The sequence below is a fragment of the Solanum dulcamara genome, chromosome 11 (assembly GCF_947179165.1).
Source record: "Solanum dulcamara chromosome 11, daSolDulc1.2, whole genome shotgun sequence".
In the NCBI taxonomy this organism is placed as follows: domain Eukaryota; kingdom Viridiplantae; phylum Streptophyta; class Magnoliopsida; order Solanales; family Solanaceae; genus Solanum; species Solanum dulcamara.
In genome coordinates this window covers 44710967-44733925 of record NC_077247.1, presented here as the reverse complement: position 1 = coordinate 44733925, position 22959 = coordinate 44710967, and the positions used below count along the sequence as shown (strand labels likewise).

At 34.9% G+C, this 22959-nt stretch overlaps 1 protein-coding gene across 2 annotated transcripts; it reads right to left on the bottom strand.

Annotated features, from left to right (window-relative positions):
* Positions 1-568: 568 nt before the first annotated feature.
* Positions 569-21355, bottom strand: LOC129872949 (tobamovirus multiplication protein 1). Of its 2 annotated transcripts, XR_008762620.1 has the most exons (14): positions 20766-21355; positions 16909-16959; positions 14472-14505; positions 7409-7495; positions 7284-7335; positions 6022-6190; positions 5371-5466; positions 3429-3489; positions 2765-2829; positions 2429-2503; positions 2274-2349; positions 1389-1552; positions 1019-1188; positions 760-881 (listed from the first exon to the last, which is right to left on the bottom strand). XR_008762620.1 is itself a non-coding variant. In XM_055947908.1 (13 exons), the coding sequence occupies exons 1-13, from the start codon at positions 20868-20870 to the stop codon at positions 858-860; spliced, it is 1059 nt and encodes a 352-aa protein (XP_055803883.1). In that variant the 5' UTR covers positions 20871-21355; the 3' UTR covers positions 569-857. The 2 variants fall into 2 exon arrangements, 1 of the variants encoding a protein (XP_055803883.1); XM_055947908.1 differs by lacking the exon at positions 1019-1188 and having other exon boundaries at positions 569-881.
* Positions 21356-22959: the final 1604 nt, after the last annotated feature.

Here is a 22959-nt window from a genome sequence, read left to right as displayed (position 1 = left end):
ATTTAATGCTCAATGCATGCACTTTAAAAATAAACTAACGGTAATGTCACAACAATTCATAAAGGAATGTGGTGTTGTAAATAAGGTTGTCCCTTCCTTAATCAAAGGATCCGGGTTGACCCCTAAGTATGGAAAGATCCTTGATAAGAAGCACTCCCCTTTCAAAGAGGCCCCATGCAGCACGAATCCAAAATAGTCACACCGGATGAAAAAATGAAAAAAATCACAAAAGGACTTCTCTATGTATTGATTTTTGAATGGTATCACTTGAGATGAAAACAAAAGGAAATAATAAAAGGCCTTCACCAATTCTATAAACAGAGAAGAACCTTTAAAAAGGGAAGAAAAGAAATGTTTAAAAAAGAGTAAACCGATTGATGTTGAAGAATCAACGGATGGGTTGTGATTAGTTGTGAAATGCCAGTTGAACCCGGAGCTAGTTAGTTCCCCCGAAACAAATTAGTTTGTCCTTCTAAACGCTGACCAATGGCTAATTATTCTCTAACGCAAATTGAATTTATATCCCATTTCAAGGCAGCCATATATGCAACAAAAGTAGATGACAAGCTTTGAAGGGCAAGAAGCATCTAAAACCTTATTATATCAACAAAAAAGAATCTGTAAAATTTAGAAAGTTCATCGCAATGTTTGCTATGTACAGGAATCCAAGTTATGCAGGCATCTGTACCCTGAGCAACCACCTTGCATGGGGTAATTTTTTCCGTTGAATTGAGCTTTCTTCGATCACTCAACCACAATCCCGAGCACTCAACTGAGAAGTTCTCTCATTTTTAGTATTGTCAGTCCCTCATTTCTAGCTGAAAATCACCAATCAATGTACAATTCCATCACGATGATCATATGGGGCTCGCCCTTGAGACCTGCATCCACAATGCTCAGAACACATTGGTACAAGTTTGTGAATCAAAATAGAGTAAGATAATGAAAAAAATCAAGAAATGAATGGAAAGACTTCCAGTGCAGAAAGTTCGAGTTCTTTATTGATTTCGCACTCTACCTTCACATTCTCTTTTGGGCTTTCATGTTCGGTTAGAAATAATGTTGTACAAGTTGTCTTTCAACTGCTAAAGCTGCAATTCTGGCGAGTTCGTGGATCTTAAGAAATAATTAATGGACAGCTCAAAATGATTCATACCCATAGCTTCACCTACCATGATTTCACCGTCCCTAGTGCAATATGCGAGGAGGGAAATAAATTATTTGCTTTGTCTTCAACTTTTTTCCATTTCAATTGGTCAGTGATAGGGCTATAGCCCTTACAAAAGAACATGCATTGTCAACATATCCCTAGTCAAGATCATGATGCACATGACTATAGACCAATCAACAAACAAGGTGTGCAATAGAGTTAAAAGAAGGCAAGTAACCTGATTCTGCACACTTGCAGCAGCTGTCCATCGATGAGGCTGTAATGTCACTGAACTATCACTTATAAAAGCTATTGTCCTAGACTCCTGTTGACTGAAAGTGATAAGTGGAGGTGGTAGTTCTCTCATCACCCATAGCACAAATGCGGAAGGTACAGAAGAACCTGGAAAATATTTTGGTCAGGTAACAGAGTATTAGATAGTTTTCCCCTTTTGTAAATGAAACTCTAATTTGTAGGAAAGAACAACATTGTAAGATTGGCTCCCCCACAAAACACGTACAAACTACTTGTTTTCTTGGTTGAGAAGTAATTGGAGTCTCCATACCATAACCCAATGTAAGGAAGATAGCTGTAATTTTTTAAACAAAAGAGCAACAACAACATAACCAATGTAATCCCCCAAGTGGAGTCTGGGGAGAAGAGCAGGTAGCCAGGTACTATGGATATTGCTTAACTTGGAGGGAGGTAAGCAATATCTTGACAAACCCTTACTAAGTCCTCTCTCAGTCATGTCCCGATTTTTTAAAGAAATATCTGATATGTCCCAATACAGCTCTTACGTTAAGTCCTAACTCTATAGCTCCCATTTTTTGTTAAGAGTGCATCCAGAGAGACATCTCGCATTCAAAATATTACGATATTAATGCACTATATAACATCATCAGAACACCTCTGATTGTTAAATTGGTTCCTTCCACCATGTTTAGTTCAGCCTTCTTCATCTAATTAATTTCAGTTAGTAGCTGTTAGGTATAAGGGGGTGGGCTCGAGGAGCATGGAGTAGCTTCAATAATTGGTAACGCAGAAAGCAAAAGTTTCTACTGAAGTCTAGAATTTCAAATCAAGCTGTAGCATTCAATAAGGAACAAGTTTTAAAGAGTACCTATAAAATAATACAAAACCATGAGAAGAGATGTACAAACACCATTTATCTTGTGTCCATGCCAGTGAAAAAGAAGCTGCATTAAAAGCATCATCTTTTAGAAACTTATGCAGTCAAAACAAAAGACAATCTCATGAGACCAGCAGAAGACATACAGGTATATCTGTGAATACGGCGACAGCGGCACTTGAAGTGAAACATAGAACAGAAACAACTGCCAAGCCTGCAACCTTCATTTGACAAATATATAATAAAACATCGAACTTCACAATTAAATAATCTATCACAATATGTCATGACCGCTAAATTTTAACAAGGAAGAAAAGAAGATAAAGAATAGTGCACTGTTTTCAAGCTGTCAGTTCTTAAAACTAGAACTGTAAAAGATCTCAGTATGACATGACAGAGAAGTTTTCTGCAGTCTGCAAATAACGATTCCAAATGACATACAGAAAATGGTAGTGATGCACTGTGGAAAGATGAGATAGTACCTTCCACATTTCTGATGAAGCCCTTTCAGATCTCACTTTGCTCATTTTCAAGAACAATACCAGTCCTACATAGCGGAGGTCTTATGGTCAGAAAAGACGGATTTTGAAATAGAAAACCTTCACATAAATTAATTAGAACACAAAATACCTAGTTTAAAAGTTCAGCAAGTTCTTTAGGACAACTGTTTCTTAGAACTTCGGACCCCAAATGGGTAATTGGTTGAACAATCAACTCATTCGATCACGATATTACTGATGAAATATTTGTCTTTCTGGGGAGAAAGCAGTTTCACCCCCTAAAACTATCAACCATGCATATCTTATTGTTTTAACTATTTCAGAAAGAACTTCTCCACCCCCCTGACCCACACCTCTGGGGACACACACACAGAGAGAGGGAGAGAGAACTCTTGAACATTTGTAAATCACTCCTTATTGTTAACTAACATAACTCAAATCTTTTATATCAGCTGATTCTGTGAACGGATGGTGGATGAAGACATTAGTTAATACACAAGTACTGAAGTGCCCATGTAAAGATTTATGATGCATAGTAGCAATAACTAAGATTATATTACTGAAAATGGCAGGACAACAATTTTCTGGGACGTGTGAACATTAATGTGGAAGCAGGATAAATGATACCAGTGTATGAGTTACTAACCATAGCATGCCAACGCCGCTCCCAGCAGAAGAACTGCTAATGCAAAGAGAGCTACATACACCTGGATGAAACTGCACTTCATCAATTATCAAGAGGAAGGTGGGGAGAAGTTGTCAGGCAAAGAAAAAAATCACCATGAAACAGTCTAAATTTATAGTTTCTCCGAACAATAATTTGAACACCAAAGACCAGTATTGTAAGCAAATCAATACTACCATGTTAATTCATTTAAGCATGAAAGCATTTTACAAGAACTACCCTTGCTCACAAACACATCCTTATATTCATCGAGATGCTCCTCTCAGTGAATAGTAAGAAACAGTTTGGGCTCCAAGTCAAAGGTATACTTAGGGTCTGTTTGGAAAGCCACCTAGTAATTGGAATTGGTGTAATTACTAGGGTACTAATTACCACCCTAGTAATTACACTGCTACTAATTACAATGACATGTTTGTTTGTCATAATGTAATTATAGTGTAATTATAAGTGTACTGTTTGGTTGCACAAGTGCAATCATAAGGTTAAATTAAATTTTAAAAATAAAAGTTAATCATTTAAAATTTAAAAATTATATTAGAAAAATAAGGACCTTTAAAAATGATATTGAATTAAATACTTAAGATATATATTAATTAATAAACATATGTTTTTAACTAGTATTATAAAAAATAATTTATTTATATTTTTTAAATTAGTATATTTTAATTAATTTAATCATAAAAACTAAAAGCATAAGATTTTTATGAACATCATGAAATGTATGTTTAACAAAAATGTTAATATTTTAAATTTAATGTCATAAAATTATTAAAACATTTGTCAAAAAAATAATTTATCAAGTTTAACTAAAAAATAAATGGTTTGCAATGTGAAATATCAAGTCAATACTACTAAAACAAATGAAAATTGAAAATATGACATAAATTCTAAATTCAAAATAAAAATTTAACATAATACTCTTATATCAAATTTCAACACAACGTACATAAATATGATTAAGAGAAAAGGAAAACGTAAGTTTATAGCCTTATTTAATAATGAATTCTACTTTAATTTAAAAATTAGAATACTGACAAAATTATGCAAATAAAAAATATAATAACAAATAAATAAATAATATGAAAAATTGCATGAAATCACATGAAAAAGTAAAGGTTGAGAATGAGAAGGAAATGAAATATAAAAAATAAAATATATATTTTTATAAAATATTAGAATAATAAAAATATTTTTAAAAAATAATAGAAATAAAAATTAAATTAAAATGAAAAATAATAAATATAAATAAAAGAAGAATTTTAAAAAATTTCATGTAATTACATGGTGTAATTACACCAATTTCTTACCCTCCCTTGGGAATTGAAGAGTGTAATTACTCCCCTTCAATTACACTCAATTCCTCTCTTATCAAGTAATTATTTGGTCTACCAAACATGCCAAATAGTGTAATTACACCCAGTTACACCAAATCCCAATTACATTGTGGCTCTCCAAACAAGCCCTTATTTGTGTTATAGAATCTAATTGCAGCTAAAAATGAATATGTGAGGCTCAAAGTAATCTATATAGAGAACTAACAACTGCTAAATCAAATGGATTAAAGAATATGCGAGAACAACAATTAAATAGAATTGTGTTGTAAAATCTAGTTGCAGCTAAAAATGAATATGTGAGGCTCAAATGTCTATACAGAGAACCAACAACTGCTAAATCAAATAGGTTAAAGAGTATGCAAGAACAACAAAAAAAAAGAATAGATACAGGTAATCAAAGAGCCTTGGTCCATACCCGAGCCACAACAGATGAATCAATAGGATTAATGAATATGTGAGGCTCAAAGAAGTCTATCCAGAGAACAAACAACTCCAAATCAAATAGGTTAAAGAATACGCAAGAACAAGAAACAAATAGATACAGGTAATCAAAGAGCCTTGGTCCATACCCGAGCCACAACAGATGAATCAATAGGATTCCTTCCCCTCCCAATCCATATTAGTACAGCAGCTACCAACATTACCAGAAAAACTAACAGGGTAACCTGGTAAAAAAGCAAGTACATGAATTAAGAACCAAAACGGAAAAAGAGGAAACATACTGAGTTAAAATATGTCATATGAAGAACATATACACTGTGTCTTAAAAACGGGGGCACAGCAAGGCTTGTAGGGTAGAGATTTTGACACAAATCAGACAAATGCCGCACAATTTTTTTAAAAAAAACACACACTAAAATTGGATATAATTCATAAGCACAAGATAAATAGAAATAATTAAGTACGAAGTGATAATAACATATGTTTATTTTAATATAGTTTATCACCAGAGACTAAATTATTGAACAAAAACACATTGTTTTATAAGTTAGAACAGTAACATATAAGTTATACTCAAATATTTAGAAGATATTCGGAGTCGCACAAGGCAGATAACGCAAAGCATAAACGTGGGCCTAGCCCCACTTATTTGGTTGTTATCACAAGAGACTTTTCACCACATGGTTGGTCACTTGCATTTAGAGCCTGTGAACCGAGCTGCTAAGTGAATCACAACTTTGCCTTTTAAACATTATATGCGCATACTTCATAGTCTTTACCAGAACCACAACTTTTTGGCGGCTTCCCACTTTGACTGCACGAAAAGAACAGCATCTTCGGCGACTATCAGCAATTGAATTTGGCTTGTTCTTCTCCAACAAGGCTTCTCGAGGACTATATACATCATCTTCATCCTCTTCATCATTTGACTGATGACAAAGATCAACCCTGAATTGATTTGCAGAAAGGATTAGAATCCATCTATATTTAATTTCTACGTGAAGATTGAGTTCATGGCTTTGGACTCCTGCACCAAGATTCCTTTCTATTTTAATTATTCTCTCATTCTATAGAATAAATGTATATTACACATTTCTTTTAATTTCAGAGGTTCTTGTATACTTAAAATTTTGTAGATTAAGTGCAAAAGGATATAAGATACGAGACAACTTTGGCCACCATGGTTTTGGTCTAGTGGTGAGAACATAGTTTGTGATGTTGTGATGTGTAGGTTAGGCGCATGTCACGGGTTTAAATTCCACCGCAAACAAAAAACTGGTATTTAAGTGGAGAAGTTCCTTAATTTCTCCTCCTCCTACTTATCAGTACTATTATTCTTGTTGTATCATTACCTTTTTCTCAATTTTAGTACTATTTTGCCGTCTCTTTTACTTTGGTTCTTTTCTATTTTGTTGACAATATTTCTCTTTTCTTGGATAGCTTCATCATAGGTCTATTAGAAACAATTTCTCTACCCCCACAAGGCTAGGACACCCTCCCTAGACCCCACTTGTGGGATCACACTCTTTTTTTTTGGTTGTTGAGTGGAGAAAGTATAGCGGAGTGAGCCCATTATCCACCAAGCACCGAATGGTGCACCACTGGTTGAATATAAAAAAAAAAGAGCTACATGACAACTTTGTTGTTGTAGAGCAAAAGGATCTATAATCCATGAATAGCACTAGCTCAAGTAACTGCTATTCTGCCTATTCACCAAAAGAGGATCATGATTTAGTCAACCACATTTTAAAGTTCAGTAGCAGTGTCTTGCAAACTGCTGATTTTGGCAGCTAACTGAATAAAGTAACAGATACTACTTCTCTGCCCAATATTATTTTCTGGAATGAGGATTGTTGACACCCAATTTATGGGGTATAACAAGGATGACTAGAGAAAAAATGGGGGGTTCATGATACTGAATTTTCCTCATAAATTAGTTTCTTTTACTCAAATTTAGAATTGAATATAGAAGGCAATTAGTTAAATTCACAAAGATAATTTTCACAAATTCAAAGAAACAGCAAACAGAAGGCGAACTTACCAGAACGAAAGGAGAAGAAGAAATGCAGCAAGGAAAAGAATTTTTGGGAAAGCTGCAAAATAGCTTTTCATTAGCCTTAATTAAAATAGCATCAGTTGAAAAAGAACATACTGGGTTTCACATACCCATAACAACAAAGCCACAGGAGTGCGACCAGCAAATCCAACCCTTACAAGCTGCAACAATTGTCAAAACAAAATAAAGGAAATAACCTGCAGGAGAATGAAGTCAATGATCAATGCATACTAGTAACTAAACTCAAAACAGATTAATTGTTGGACATAAACTTTCTTTATCATTATGAAATGCAAAGAAAGCAAAAAATAAAAGATAAAGGTAAGGAATTAAAGGAAACTGTATACACGTGCACATGTGGTTTATCAAAATTTCATGTCCAAATTAGCTATACTCTTCGCGCCATTAATTTCTACCTAACGAGAAGCTAAATCTTCTACAACAAAAACACCATACCTAGTGTATGATACCACAAGTGGAGTCTTAGAAGGTAGGGGTGTATGCAAACCTTACCCAACCTTGTAGGGAGGATGTTTCCAATAGACCCTCGGCTCAAGAAAAACATTTTCAAAAACAAGTTTGACAAATACAAGAGTAAAAGACATTGTGAAAATACATGTAGAAAAGAAAAGTACTAACAACAAAAATAGTAAAGATAGCCCAAGTAAAAGAAACAATAGTAGTAATACAATTGAAGAATAAGATAATAATAATAATAATAATAATAATAATAGTAATGTACTGATAAGTAGAGGTGCTTTAAGCTAGAACCATGTTCTCCCAAAGGAAAGAGAGAAATTGCTCGACTACCTACTAACCATCTACTCAAAAGAGGCGTCTCTTGTAACACCCCAATTTTCTTTCAAGAAGGGAAAAAAATTGTTTTTTTAGCTATGTTGATATGACTTCGGGAGGCCATAAACCCATTAGCATTTGGAAATTTGGGAAAACTCATAAAATGAAAGTTGTAGATAATTGAAATACCTTTCCAACCATAGGTCGTGGGCTTATACGCGAGATCGGGATAAAAAGTTATGAACATTTTAAGGCAGAAAGGTCAAGCAAGGTGGTGATTTTGGGCCCAACCCGATTCCAAGTCGGGTTAGGCCCATTTTCTCTAACCTTTAAAGGATAAGTTCAGCTTATTTCTTCCATTTTAGACCATAACTTTCCAGAACATCATAGAGAAAGAGAGAAAGAGAGAAAGAGAGAGCTTCAAGGCTAAGAAGCCTTTTTCGACCCAAATTCGAGTCCCGAATTCCGAAGCTCGTGAAGAGAAAGGCGTTGCACGTTGCGTTGTCTTCACTTTGAGCTAAAAATCAGAGAAGGAGTGTACTGAGGTGGTTTCTTTACACCTAAGGTAAGATTGAGGTTCCTTTTTCCTAGTTAACAAGCTTGTTTAGAGATTTAATGGATTAAAACGGAGGAAGAAGCGTTATAAACTTGTTTGTTGCTTTGTTGAGACTTATGGATTAGGGGCTGTTTTGGTTGGATTAAATGGGTGGAATATGATGTAGAATGATTGTTGATATTGTTGTTGATGTTGTTGATAAGTTGTTGTTGTCCAAATTGGGGGAATAAACTTTGTTTGCAAACCCGTTTTTGGATGGGACTGCTGTTAGTAATTTTAGTATAACTCCTTGTGTAAAGCTTCGTTTTGAGTGATTCAAGATGTTTTGGAAAGATATTTCATAGGGCTATAACTTTCATTTAGCCTATAAAACCCAGTTTTGCTTTTATCTACTCGAAAAAGGGTGATGAAGTATAGGGGAGGTGCTGCCCAGATTTTGTTTTGAAAATCCTACATGGACTGCTGTTGGTATTTTGGGCATATCTTTTTGTACGGAATTGCTGTAAGGGTGATTCGAAATTGTATGCGACCCTAAGACACATGTCTATAACTTTCATTAAGGCCACAAAGCCTACTTCCCCCATTTGCCCCTTCGAAACTGAGCAACAATACAAGACAGTAGGCTGTCCAGAACTCTTGTTTTGATAGTTTGGGCTGATTTTCATTGATTTCATATTTAGTTCGATATGATGAGACTGTTAAACTTAAGTAGGTATTTGATTATGTATTTAAGGTGTATATGCTCTTACACAAGCTAAGGGGAATTGTTTGACGAAGTGGACTTTGGTTGGTCTATGGCGTAGATGAATTGAACTCCCCGAGTTGTGGTAGAACTTGTTATGTGCTAAAACGCCGAGGTTTGTGTATAAACTCTTGTTACCTACTAATATATTGAAAGCCTATCTTGGTATGGTTGTTATTGTCTTGAAATCTGTCTTGTCATATTGGTATCTTTGGAAATTTGCAAGATTGTCTTGAAATCTGTCTTGTCATTATTGGTATCTTTGGAAATTTGCAAGATTGTCTTGAAATCTGTCTTGTCATGTTGGTATCTTTGGAAATTTGCAAGACACTTGCTTAACTTGCCCCACTTGTACGGATTGCTCGATCACTTGACATTCTTGTGGACTTTGTCCTTCTTGTGGCTGTGACTTTGTCACTATTGGCATGCCTCTTGTTTCGGACCCTTTGCCATCTTGATTATGGATTTTTAGTTCGTCTTAAGTATGGAAGTTGTCCATTTTAAGTACGAATTAGGAAACCATTTTTAATATGGTTCTTGGTTCTCTTGATTATTGGGTCTCTACCCTTCTTGATGCAGGGCACCGGTCCTTCTTGATACATGATCATGTTTGGTGTGACGGCATGACGTACATATTGGGCGAGGCTTGGTGCTAAATCTTGTAAATGTGCTTTTATGAATTTTTGACACTTACACTTTTACATATAGAACTTGATACTTGTGATATAGTTGTTGGCTTGATTTAATTATTATGTGTACATTGGTGCTGCTCATGACTTGAGAAAATAAGGTGGAGAACCTAAAGTCTTCAAACATGTAGTTTTGTACCACTAAGCTTTATGCTTAGCGATAGTTGTTTCTATCGTAGGAAATGTCCGAGAAGATGCTTGAGGTTGGCCATTGGAGATAAAGTTTTGGAAGCTTAAAGGAAGATCACATTTGCATATAGGCATCTATATTTTGTAGTTATTTTGGGACGTGTATATGATCTATGGGGTGCTTGTGTATAGGTATTTACGTATTTATTTGTGAGGGTTGATCCATTCATGACACCATGGGTTGTAACTTAAAGTTGGTTGCTTGTTTTGTAATTTTGGGGCATGTAAATTTCCAAGTCTTTTGATGTACTAAATTTACCCTTTGGAGTTGGAATATTTGGATGAAGCATGAATTCGTTAACATTTGGTACTTATAAGTTGTTAATAGTTCATAGCCTGAATTGTAGTGATAAGAAATAATACATGGATGTCTCATAAATTAATTTCTTAAATTATTTTGAAAAGTTGCCCCGAGCTAGATTGGAAATCTTATTTGATTTAATTGAGACAGAATTTTAAACTGGCTAAAAACTTACACCTTTAACAAATTTTTAAATAGGCCAAATTTCACCGCTAGATTACATGAGTGTGCCTTAAAGGGAAGTTTTTTTTATGCCACGAGTTTTATATACGTTTTTGTTTTTTTAAAGTAGTAGCATCCTCCCTGGAGGGTCGCTACATCTCTTTTCTCAACTACAGAAAGAGAGAAACTAAGGGAGAAGAGCTCTTATACGGATGGTTAATGATAACATGCACGAGGCCTCTATCATAGGAGTCTTGAGCTTTATAGATATAGAGAGTTTAACTATTGGAATTCTAGTGTATTAAACTACACAATATTCGCAATAGAATAGTTTTAATCATTCTCTTCACTTTAACACGTCCTCTCAAACTCAACAACAACAACATATCCAGTGAAATCTCACTAAGTGGCTTCTGGGGAGGGTAGAGTGTACGCAGACCTTACCACTACCTCGAGGAGGTAGAGAGGTTGTTTCCGAAAGATCCTCAACTCAAGTGCCTTAAACCCAAGGAAAAAGAAGGAGAAACAATGACGAAAACATGGCAGATAATAAGAAAAGCAAATATAAAGTCTACAAGGAAAAAACAATAGCAACCACAAAATAGTGTGATAATAGAAATTCGATAAATAACATAATACGCTAAACCTCCACTAACTTTCACCCTACTAGCCTTCTACCGTAATACACGTCCTCCACTCCTTCCTATTTAAGGTCATATCTTTGATAATATGGAGCAGCGCCAAATCCTGTCTAATCACCTCTCCCCAATATTTCTTCAGTCTACCTCTACCTCTCCGGTGATCCCCTACAACCTCTTGCACCTCCTCATTGGGCGTCAAAACTCCTCCTTTGCACATGTCCAAACCATCTCAGTCTCGCTTCCTTCATCTTGTCCGCCACAGAAGTCACTCTTACCTTCTCCCGAATAACTTCATTCTTAATCTTGTCGCTCCTAGTATGCCCACACATCCATCCCAACATCCTCATCTTCGCGACATGCATCTACTGAATATGAAAGTTTTTGACTGGCCAGCACTCCACCTCATAGAACAAGAATAGTCTAACCACCACTCTATGAAACTTCCCTTTTAAGTGTGGGTGGTACTTTTTTATCACACAAGGCTCCAGAAGCAAGCCTCCATTTCATCCATGCCTTCCCAATGCGATATGTGACATCATTGTCGATGTCCCCACTACTCTGGAGTACGTCCTCTCAAACTTAATGAGGTAAAATAACTTGAGCTAGTTTATTTGAAACAAGATATAAAAGAAAATCATTGGATCAGTTAGGGGTGGAAAAATCAGCCCATAAAATCATAATCCGCCAAACCTGTTTAGATTTGGACGGGTTAATAACCCGCTTATTTTATTAAGCGAGCTCATTTTGACCCGCTTAGTCCAATCCATTTTAAAATGGGGCTGATATGCAACCCACATAGTATGAGAAACTTTGTCTAAATATATTCAAAAAGACATTTTTATTTGATATGCTTTATATAGTCATAATATAAGGAAAAAAAATTATTAGGTACTCAAACAAATTAAGAAAACAAACTTTGAATTTAAAACTTAGTAAGAATTGGGAGGGTTGGGTTACGACCCGATTTTTAGCTCATCTCAGCCCAACACGCTTTAACCCAACAAACATTTAAGCAGGTCAATGGCCCGCCGCCATTTATTAACTCAACCCATTTTGATATTCTCAAATTTAGCCCAATCAGCCCACATTTGACAACCCTAGGATTAGTAAATATTTGCCAGTGTCACCGGAATAATGAACAATCACAGAAAAGAAAAACCACATTGAAACTCCGAGCCAATAATTATTACATAAAGAAAGAACCAAAAAATTGTGATACCCATAGAAAGATTCTATATACATCACTGAAAAGAGGTGTAGTGCGGACTATCTTCAACACATTGTAAGCACAACTTGAATTGGCAACTTGAGAATAACCAAGATTAGTAATAATGTTCAAAGGAGGACTCAGTACCACACCCTATTACCATGAAAGGGAAAAGGCAGAGACAAGGAGACTTGTTGAAACAGTAACCAAAGTTCGACATCATAGCAGGGACCTAATATAGTGGCTTTGATATATGAAGAAGATGAGAAGGCTTTTCAAGAACAGTGACAAGAAATTCCATATTTAGAGGAGAGATTTAATACCGAGACTCCAACACCATGAAGAAAAGAGAGGAAAAGGACCTTTCCAAAATGTTCTATAAATTCAGAGCCCGTTTGGATTATTAGCTTATAAGTTGTTTTCAGCTTTTTTGAATGTTCGGCTAGCCAACTTTAAGACATTTTGTGCTTTTAAAATAAGCCCCAAAAAATAATTGGGTTTGTTTGATTTAGCTTATCTAAAACAGCTTATAAGTTGTTCAAAAAACTAAGTTGGATTACCCCAATTTTTTTTTAGCTTAAAATAATCAGTTTTCAGCTTATAAGCAGCTTTAAAAAAACTTATCCAAACAGGCTATCAATATCTAACCTCTGTTATAATGAGAGAAAGGAGTGAACAGGAAATTTTCAGAACATGCACAGAAAATAACTAAATAAGACTTGTACTGCTAGCACTGTCACTAAAAAGAGAGAAGCACAGTAAACTTATGAAAAGAAGGAAAAGCTTTACCAGACAGATGTCATAAGGAAAATCGCCCGGAATTAGAAGTCACTTAAATCACTGAACATAAGAGTGGTGTTGCCAGGACCATCCAACTAACAAAGATACTCATGCCTAAACTAATTTCAGTGCCTACTTTTGTTTAAAATCAATGCAGGGGCCAATTAAATCTCACAGCTACATGCAACGCAGGCCAGCTGGCCAGGGACAATACTTCAATGTAGGCACTAAAGTGTTAGGTGTGTGCTTCATTCATGTCTATGGGCTGTATCTTGATTAGGTAGGCAATAAAGAGTAAATATAGATAGAAAATAATATACTACTTTGTTAAGAAGAACGTAACAATTGAATTGTCGGAAGTAGTTGCTAAACCTGAATTAGAAATTTAACGCAGCAAATTTGCATCTGAATTAGAAAACTAGCATGATTTTGAACTTGATTTACATCATCTTACCTCATATATTTCATCTAGTTGTATATCTTCCAACTTATTTGTCTAAGTTCGTTGATTTTGTTCATAGTTGTGTTTTTTGGCGCTGGATACATATTTCTTTCTTTCTTTTTGTTAGGTTGCACTAGATAAAAACTTCTTATTTCTTATTAGCACATTTTTCAGAAGAACTCACATTTTAATTACGCTTTACGTTTAATTACAGCATGACATGTCACTTTTCAACACTTCCACCATTGAGTCAAATGTTAGTGAGAAGCTTCTCAAGGAACAAATATCAAGAATATTTGCTAGTTCTCTAGGTATAAGAACCTAGCTACCCCATACAGACGAAAAGTTTGCAGAAAGCTTGTATTCCCATAAAGTGGCATATTACCTAGTCGTGCGCAACTTCATATTTTGCAAAAATATAATCTAAGAACATATTAAGTCATATCATTGCGTTTACTCTTAAAATTGGTTATCACTTTGTGCTTCAGCATTATTTAATCTCTCCCATGTGCATTCAAAACAAAAATATGCATCAACAATTGGCTTAAGAAACCCAATATTATGAGTAAAAAGTGCAAATATTTTTTCTGATAAGAGCTCCAGGGAGATCTTAGGGAAAAACAATTTATAGATAGAAAGACGATAATACAGAGAAAGTAATATCCTTACCCAAATTTGAAGATCCAATCATCAAGTGAAATACCTGCAATTTCATAGTGAAATCTAGTAAGCATGATTTTGAATTAGCACATAAGTGAAATAAGAAGCCTCACTGAATGTACTAAAGAATTTTATTAAGGCTAACCAGCACAAAAGGAAGAAGAATCGTTGAATCTACTTGATGACTGTCACTTACTAGCAGTAAAACTAAACAAATTAAGGCAACATTTCCAATTTCTGATATATGTGTATATCCTCCAAGAGATGTAGTGCTGCCTCTGAGCTGATGAGGTCTTTAATTTGCTATTACACAGAGCTAGTCTACTTAGAAGTTATCAAGTGTAGCCCAGTTTCCTTTTTCGATAGGTATATCAAGCGTGCCCCACTTCACAGTCAGGTATTAAAAGAACAAGGCGGTGGGATGATTCTAATTTTTGGTAGTCTTCAAATGAGTGGAAGAAGCATCTTGTATGCACCATAGTTGGATCATTTTATGCAGAATGAGACTCCTCATTATTCACTAATATCAGCTATTCAAAGATGCAATTGTGTTCTTTTGAAGAAATAACATCACCAGAATATCCAACCCAATCTGCACTGCACATTGTACCACTTGGCTGGAAGTTAACATGGTAAAAAATAGCACTGGCCCAGCATTAAACGGTTAACACCACAAGACAAATACTACTATGACCCTGACTGCTACAAAGCTCAATATCACCTTTATCACACTCGTAAAACCTCCATCGCCCTTGGGATCATCAATAGACTGAGCTTGCACCAAGAACTGAGCATAGAAACCCCTAATCTCTAACATCAAAGAATTCAGATGTAAGTATAAACGAACCACTACTACTATAATGTGGCCAAGTGATTAGGCTAGGTTTAATATCCTGAAGAACGGATTTTGTACTCATCAGAGGACTGAGAGAGCAAAAGAGATACATTGAGAGAGTACAACTAGATCACATGGAAAAAACTGGAGACTAACCTGGTATGATCCTAAAATTCAGAAAACCTACATGATCATCAATAATTTGGGCAACGCTTATTTAAAAGAAAAATTTAGGTAATAGTTATCAAGTTGTAGAAACAGAGTGAAGGGGTCATTACTCATTACAATGGCAATAGTGAGAAAGAACCGGAACTGTAAAGGCATTTCAAGTATATTTTGGCTTGTGAAGACCACTGTTATGTCACCTGAATTATCTAATATGTTCTTGTTAAAAAATTGTTATGTCATCTGAACCGTAAATGCTAGGCACACAAGTGTTGAACATTATAAAACGATGGTTTAGACAAGAGCATTCAGCTGAATATCATCAACTTGGGTTCTTGAACTTTTCACATTCTCCTCTCTTCTACACTCTAATAGGTAAGCCAGCAACATAAGTTAGGAGCTCAACTGGAAGGAAAACAGACGAGAGAAGTGTTTCTAATAAACATGCAAAGAATACATTATACCAAGTACCAACAGTAAATTAGAGCTCACATAGCCAGCCATGTACTCCAACTATACTTCCTATACGCACACCACCTCCATGATTTTATCCTTTATCACTTATCACGTATTAGGGTAGAAGGCTAGTACGCGTAGAGTGTTGTCTTGCCTTGTGAATGTTTAGTGCCTATCATAGGACTAATCATGCCCTTGTAGTTCTTGCCTTATGTTGCTTGTTGTATTTCGATTATTCACATTATTTTGCAATTGTTATTGTTTCTCCATTGTTTTCTTCTTCTTTTACTTGGAATTGATATACTTGAGCCGAAGGTCTTTCGGAAACAACCTCTCTACCTCCACGAGGTTATAGTAAGATCTGCGTACACTCTACACTCCCCTCCCCAGACCCCACTTTGTGGGATTTCACGGGATATGTTGTTGTTGTTGTTGTCGTACTTATGGTAAATGTAAAGATATAAGCGATTAGACACCTGAACATGCATATCTAAGTCTTAGTTGCCGAAGAAAATTATTATTGTGTAATTGTGGTGCTTAGGCCAGCTTGCACTTCGACTACCTCACACCAACACAAATACAAGGTGACTCTACCTGCCAAGGCTTAAGCAAATGGGAAAAAATCACTTGGCGTCTTTGTCTCTACTCTCTACTATGTTTCATGGTTTTCATCTTCATTGACGGTTAGGCCACACCCTCGGGTGCAATTCCCAAAGAGAATTAACCACACCCAAATCTGAGTAACTTTTGGTAGCAAAGGAAAAATTGGTGGCATATAGGCATCTAGCAACAGGCTTCATTAGTATATTTGCTATTCATAACTGGAACTAGACAAAAAAGTGTCAAGTGGCAAATTGGCCTGTTTTCACATTCTACAATGATTACTAAGACCTTGGGAAGGTGCTTTAATTTTAAGTAGGAGGAGCGAATGTTTTCATCCAGCTCAGGTACCATTAAAATCAGCCAGAGAATTGGGGATGAAATGCTTACTTTCTGACGAGTCCAGCCATTGTGTGTATTCCGAGAGTGAATTCTCATTAACTGGAAAAATAAATAAGCAAATTTAGTTGCACAAAAATATGACGACACAAACTATTTAGCAAGAAATAACCATTATCACACAGCAGATGTGAGTTGTCATCAACAGCACAAGAATACATTACTCTAATAGAGTCACACCCACATTATGCAACCACAAAAGACATGAGCAGCAACCTAAAAAGAATCACCAAACTGGTCTGCAGCCATTAGATGTCACCCAGTATACCAATGTTAGAATTAAGGTTCTAGATTACTGTTTTCTCTTTTTCAGTTAGTCAAATAATTTCTAAAAAGTACTCTGTTTGATTCATTCCTCATATTCACAAAGGTTCTAGATTATAGTTGAATGCTGATTAGTCATTGACAAAACAAAATCTCTCTCACAACCACCCACAGCCTCTCTGGTTCTCAATCCTAGCAACTAGTCATATTAAGCAAGTACCTACTAAATTAAATAGTGATCCTCCTATATGACTCCGAAGGAGCTAACAAAATATAAAAGCTGATCAAAATTATTTAGGACATGATGGATACTCCAGCAAAAAAAGTTTGTAAGACATCTATAACTTCAAAGCATGAATAGGAGAAGAGTTTCCTTAGAAAGCATATTCTGCTATTCCTTTCCAGCCATAGGCACCAAAAAATAAAAGAGAAGCTGGAACAGTCTGTCAAAGCTTTTTAATTGTTTCCTTACATTCTATTGTCATGTATGTGTTTTTATGCTATAACGCATAACTCGTAGAATGCCAAAAGGACAGAGGAATATACTCCATATATCAGCTGCAACTGGACAATGCAAAAACAAGGCATAGGTAACATCTTCTGCTGAGGGAGAAGCTCCTTCTAATTAAATTTTCATGTGTCATACACCTCCTTTAAGAGTTACCAAACCGAAGAAACAATTTCTTTATTCAAGTGGGACAAATAATCAAGGGACTCTAAAGGATATACATCTTGAACCAATCAAGATACATGAGGAGAAAGACAAACACTTATACTTGTTGAAGAAACCAATCTAGCCCTCCTCTTGGACTAATTATAGAGTAAGTTTGGTGGGATGCGGTGTATTTGAGAGCATGAAGCGCAAAAAAGCGACAAAGGCTCGCTTCACTTAAAGTGAGAAGCCAAGTGCTCTCTTCATTGAAGTGAAGCGCAATTTCAAAAATAAAGTAAAACTTGCACACATAAGTAAAATCACAAAATTATAAAGAAATCAACAGAAATAATATATAGAAGCAAATCATTCAATTTAAAATCTAGAAAGTTGATAGCCAAAAATCCTTGATAGGACAAGTAAAATAAAAAACAAAACATAAATGGATGATGCTATTTAAAAAATCGATGGCTCTCTATTTTGCTCAGATGATGCCATTTAAAATTGCTGTAAGAGAACAAAAAATAAAAATAAAAAACTGTAATTCAAATAAAAGCTACTGAAAAAAATAGAATAAAATGAAGATAAGAAAAAATAGAATAATTAAAATCAGAGATAAGAAGAATATGCAATACATGAAAGAAAAAAGAGAGAAGAAGACAAATAATTAAATTAACAGAATGAAGAGGGGGAAAAAAAAGACAAACAAATAAATGAAATAAAAGTTGAAGAAGACTGAAACAAGAGAAGAGGGGGAAAAACGCAGCAGCAACGATGAACATAGCAGCATAAGAAGAAGAAGAAGAAGAACTAACAACACAGCATAGCTGGAGCTTGAAGAAGAATAGCTGCAGAAATTCGCAACCCTAATCGCAGAAGAAAGACGCACCAAGCAGAGGTGAAATATTTCGATACAGGTCTGCGATGTCTTCTTCTTCTTAAAAAGTCGACCTTTTTTAAATAATTAGAAAAAGGGAATGCTTCCTCACTGCACACTACTCGCTTCTGTTGAAGAAACACATTTCCATCACAAGAAGCGCTTGAGGTTCACCGTGCCTCACTTCACCAATGCAATGAGAAGCTGGTGCTTTTCACAACACTGGTGAAAGCGATCTTCAGGAAACAAACTTAACTCTTAGGCACATATGCTTATTTCGTAAAACTATACTTTGTCCGAAGTAGAGTAGTATGAAACTACATGAATAGGGGAAAGAACATATAATTCTCATCATGAAATTATCAAACCACAAACAAAGACCAAAAACCATTATCCACCATGACTTTGGGATATGAAGTGGGGCATGTCAGTTAACCTTCAAAGAGGCCATGCCTAAAGGAGGAAGGGTAAGGAGGATATTTGGAGATTCAGTTTGTAATTCAGGAAGCATTGGCAACAACATGGAATTGGGGAAAAAAATACATTCCCTGAGTTATGCTTTTACCATTTTAGCTTTCAATTAAATGTTTTCCAAAAGTACCAAGCCTTTGCTTTAACTGTAATTGGAAAGAGAAAACAAAAGGATCACAAAATTCTGTAAGAGTACCGGATATCTCAAAAGGAAAAGCAAGGTACTCTCCTGCCTTAAACAAGAGCCATTAGCTCTTAAGTAACCTACTTTCCGAAAAGCTTTCAAGCTATTCTTTTAATGTATCTTGCACTCTCAAGCGAGAAAGAAGAGTTTTACACGTATCTCTGATCCAAATTTGAGATATAAGATCTCTTCGTCATGAATGGAATTAGTATCCACAATCTCCTTGATTCTCTAAGAATCATTTAACAATATAATTTCAGATACAATTGTTTTGTTCCATTTTAAATCAAATGTTATGCAAGCGTGGGATTACTATGGTATTTGACAAGCATTAACAGAAAAACTACACATGGTTGAATCCCTGTAGTCCGCTCCTAGAACAAACCCCCATACTCAAGGACATCAAAAATCATGTTCACCTAAACAATGCAGACCGGATATATGAATACCAGAGATTCATAAGTTTCAAATTTAGCTAGTATCTTAGATGGTATTGCAACTATAGCACCAACCAGTTTCACCGAATATAGTAAAATCTATTGAATATGGGGAGATAACAATCTTATAATTAATGCAATCCCCATGGGGAATCATATTGGCCATAAATGCCATAATACTAGTAAAGTCGCTCCAAACAGTGTCACTTCTCGACAACTCTCTACATGTTGCTGCAAGCACTACATGACAAAAACCTATCACAATTTGGCCCACAAAAAGCTGCAATCCTACTCATCCCAGCGAAGAGGAATAAAAATTAGTAAAAATGGCTATGTAAGTGGTATATGGCAGTGTCCCCGTGAAAAATAAGCTTTCTGCATCAGAAAATCCATATTTGGAACAAGATTACATTTGGTCTCTTCGACACCAAATCTTTGCAACTTTAAATTACTCAATTCAGCAGAACTCTTCAAAGAGTAATCCCCTTTTATATACTACTACTAATTATAATAAACGATGCATGACAATGGCAGAAAACTGCCTCACGAAAATGCGTCTGTATAAACCCATGATAAATGAGAAAGGAAAGAACTTAACCCAATTGTGACAGTTGAACTTCCATTCCTTCGAATTCAAGCATATTAACTGAATTGACAACACAGAAACCAGAAGCTAACAAGCCACACAAAGAAAATTTAGCAAAAGGACTCAATTTTATAGGACAAACCTAGCCGAAACAGCATCCTTTCCAAATGTCCATCACATATAAGATCAACATTCAGAATCCATCAAACCCATTCAAAAATCCAAATTGAAATGCATTCCCAAAATCCCAAATTGGGAACAAGAAATGAACACTCAACACAACAATTGCAAGAATCAAGACAGAAGTTTTAGCAGAAACCCCACATACATATAACCCTCTGGAACAATCAAGAATCGGGGAAAAAAAATTAGAGTACCTGAGCAAAAGCAAGAACTGCAATAACGGCATCGACAGAAGCAAGACCCACATTCACTCCCATTAAAGCCTTAGGATAACAAGTCCCTTCTCTCAACTCAATCATGTTCTTCTCACTCCTTTTCTCTACATTTACAAACCATCCACCGCCTCCAACTCTCTCAGCCCCTCTTACCCCTTTTGTCCTCTAATAATACAGAGAAAAATGTGGACACACAAAATGATGATAAGCTTATATGTATATATATACCCAAACACATACAACAAGTTTTCAAGAACTAAAAAAAGAAAATGGTGTGGTATCGAAAACGATATTCCTAATTCCCCCTTTACTCTTTTCTCTTTCCGCAGACTCGATGGTATCTTTTTCTTTGAATTTGCTGCAGATCTGTCCCTGGATTCTTACCTCAAACACTCCCTTTTTTTTATACCTCTCTCTCTCTCTCTCTCTCTCTCTCTCTCTCTCTCTCTCTCTCTCTCTCTCTCTCTCTCTCTCTCTCTCTCCCTCCCTGTCGACAAGAGTTGAGTTGGCCCTTTGGGGACCGAGGTCGACTCCGCTCCTTTGTCTTGATGACACGCGGGTGGTTTTAACATTTCTTTAGGTACCTAGTAAAATTGCTCGCTCGTTACGTGAAATAGGTTTATTTATAAAAGATAATTATGATCTAAAATCAAAAATATTATAATGTTCTAAATTTCTTTTAATTTTAAACTCTTAACTACTATGACATGTAAGATAGTTTGGAAAGTTACTAAATGTACAAAGTATTTTTTTTTTCAAAAACAGAAAGAAGTACTAAGATATATAACTTCAAACCAATGGAGTAATATTTTTAAAATTCTGTTGAAATAGTAAAAATAAAAATTCTCATGTAAATCAATAGAGTAGAATTTTTTCAAAAACTAAAGACCTTTTTATTTATTTATTTTACAAACTAATCTAGGCACACAAGTTTATACACTCGAGCTAATGATAAAGAACCATAATATACAAATGTAGTTTTATATGTGAGGTTTGGAGAGGATCATGTGTACGTAATTGTGCCACTATTTTATTTTCGAAAGACCTCAGATCAAATAAAGCATATCAAAAATCAAGTATGGAAAGCAAGTACAATAAGTTTTTTTAAAAGTTATGTTTAAATAATGAAGAAAATAGTAACAAAAATAAATACTACGATAACTAAAAAAAAATATGTAATACTAAAATTGAAGAAAGAAATGTAAGAGAGTCGAGCCAGAGATATTTTTTCAAAAATATATTTTTTAAAATAAATCAAATCTTAACCTATACGACAAAACAGTTAAACGCATAAAGCAAACTATGTGTTTATTGGTCCATTAGATAGGGAAAAAAATGTTATTCAAAAAGTTGTCTTCAATTAAAATAAAATGAGAACATCAAATGAGAAATGTTGAAACTAAAAATAAAATGAAAAAAATATGAGAAAGTTGACATCTCAAGTTGTGCCTCACTTATGGCATTAGAAACCAAAAAGAAAGGGGGAAAACTAAAAGCAAAATAAAAAGTAGATTAAAGAGTTTGAATAAATATTTACCTCACTTATGTATATTTATTCATTCTAATTTTCATCTAAAATCATTATAGCCTTCTTTATGCTACAAAGTGGAAATGACAAAATCAAATCTCATTCGTCCAATTCGTTATAATTGGGATTGATTTTAACTCAATTTATTTAATTCCAAGTCATGTCAATCAAAATATGTAGCCAAAACTAATTTTCACGAAATCTTGTCAAAATAATTTTTAATTTTATTTTATATTTAGTATGTTGTATATAATCATAATAAAGAAAGAAGGAATTTTATTAAGAAATAAAAATATATAAAAAGAGAAAATAAAGCAATTTTAACTTTATAAAAATTGAATAAATTGAGTTATGATCCATTACTTGACCCATTTTAATCAAACACATTTTGACCCCAGCTAATTTGAATTGGATTGGATCTTGATCTGTTTGTTATCTTGACCTATTTAACCCGCTCAAATTTAATCAAATCAGCCCAATTGTCACCCCTACTACAAACTATTTTACATTTTACTTAATTTTAAAATTCCACCTCTTTCTTTTTAGGGAAACTTACATAAATATACAATATTAAGAAAATATTTACCATCTATAGCAATAAAAAAAATTACTGAACACTTATAATACATTTATAATACAGTTTTA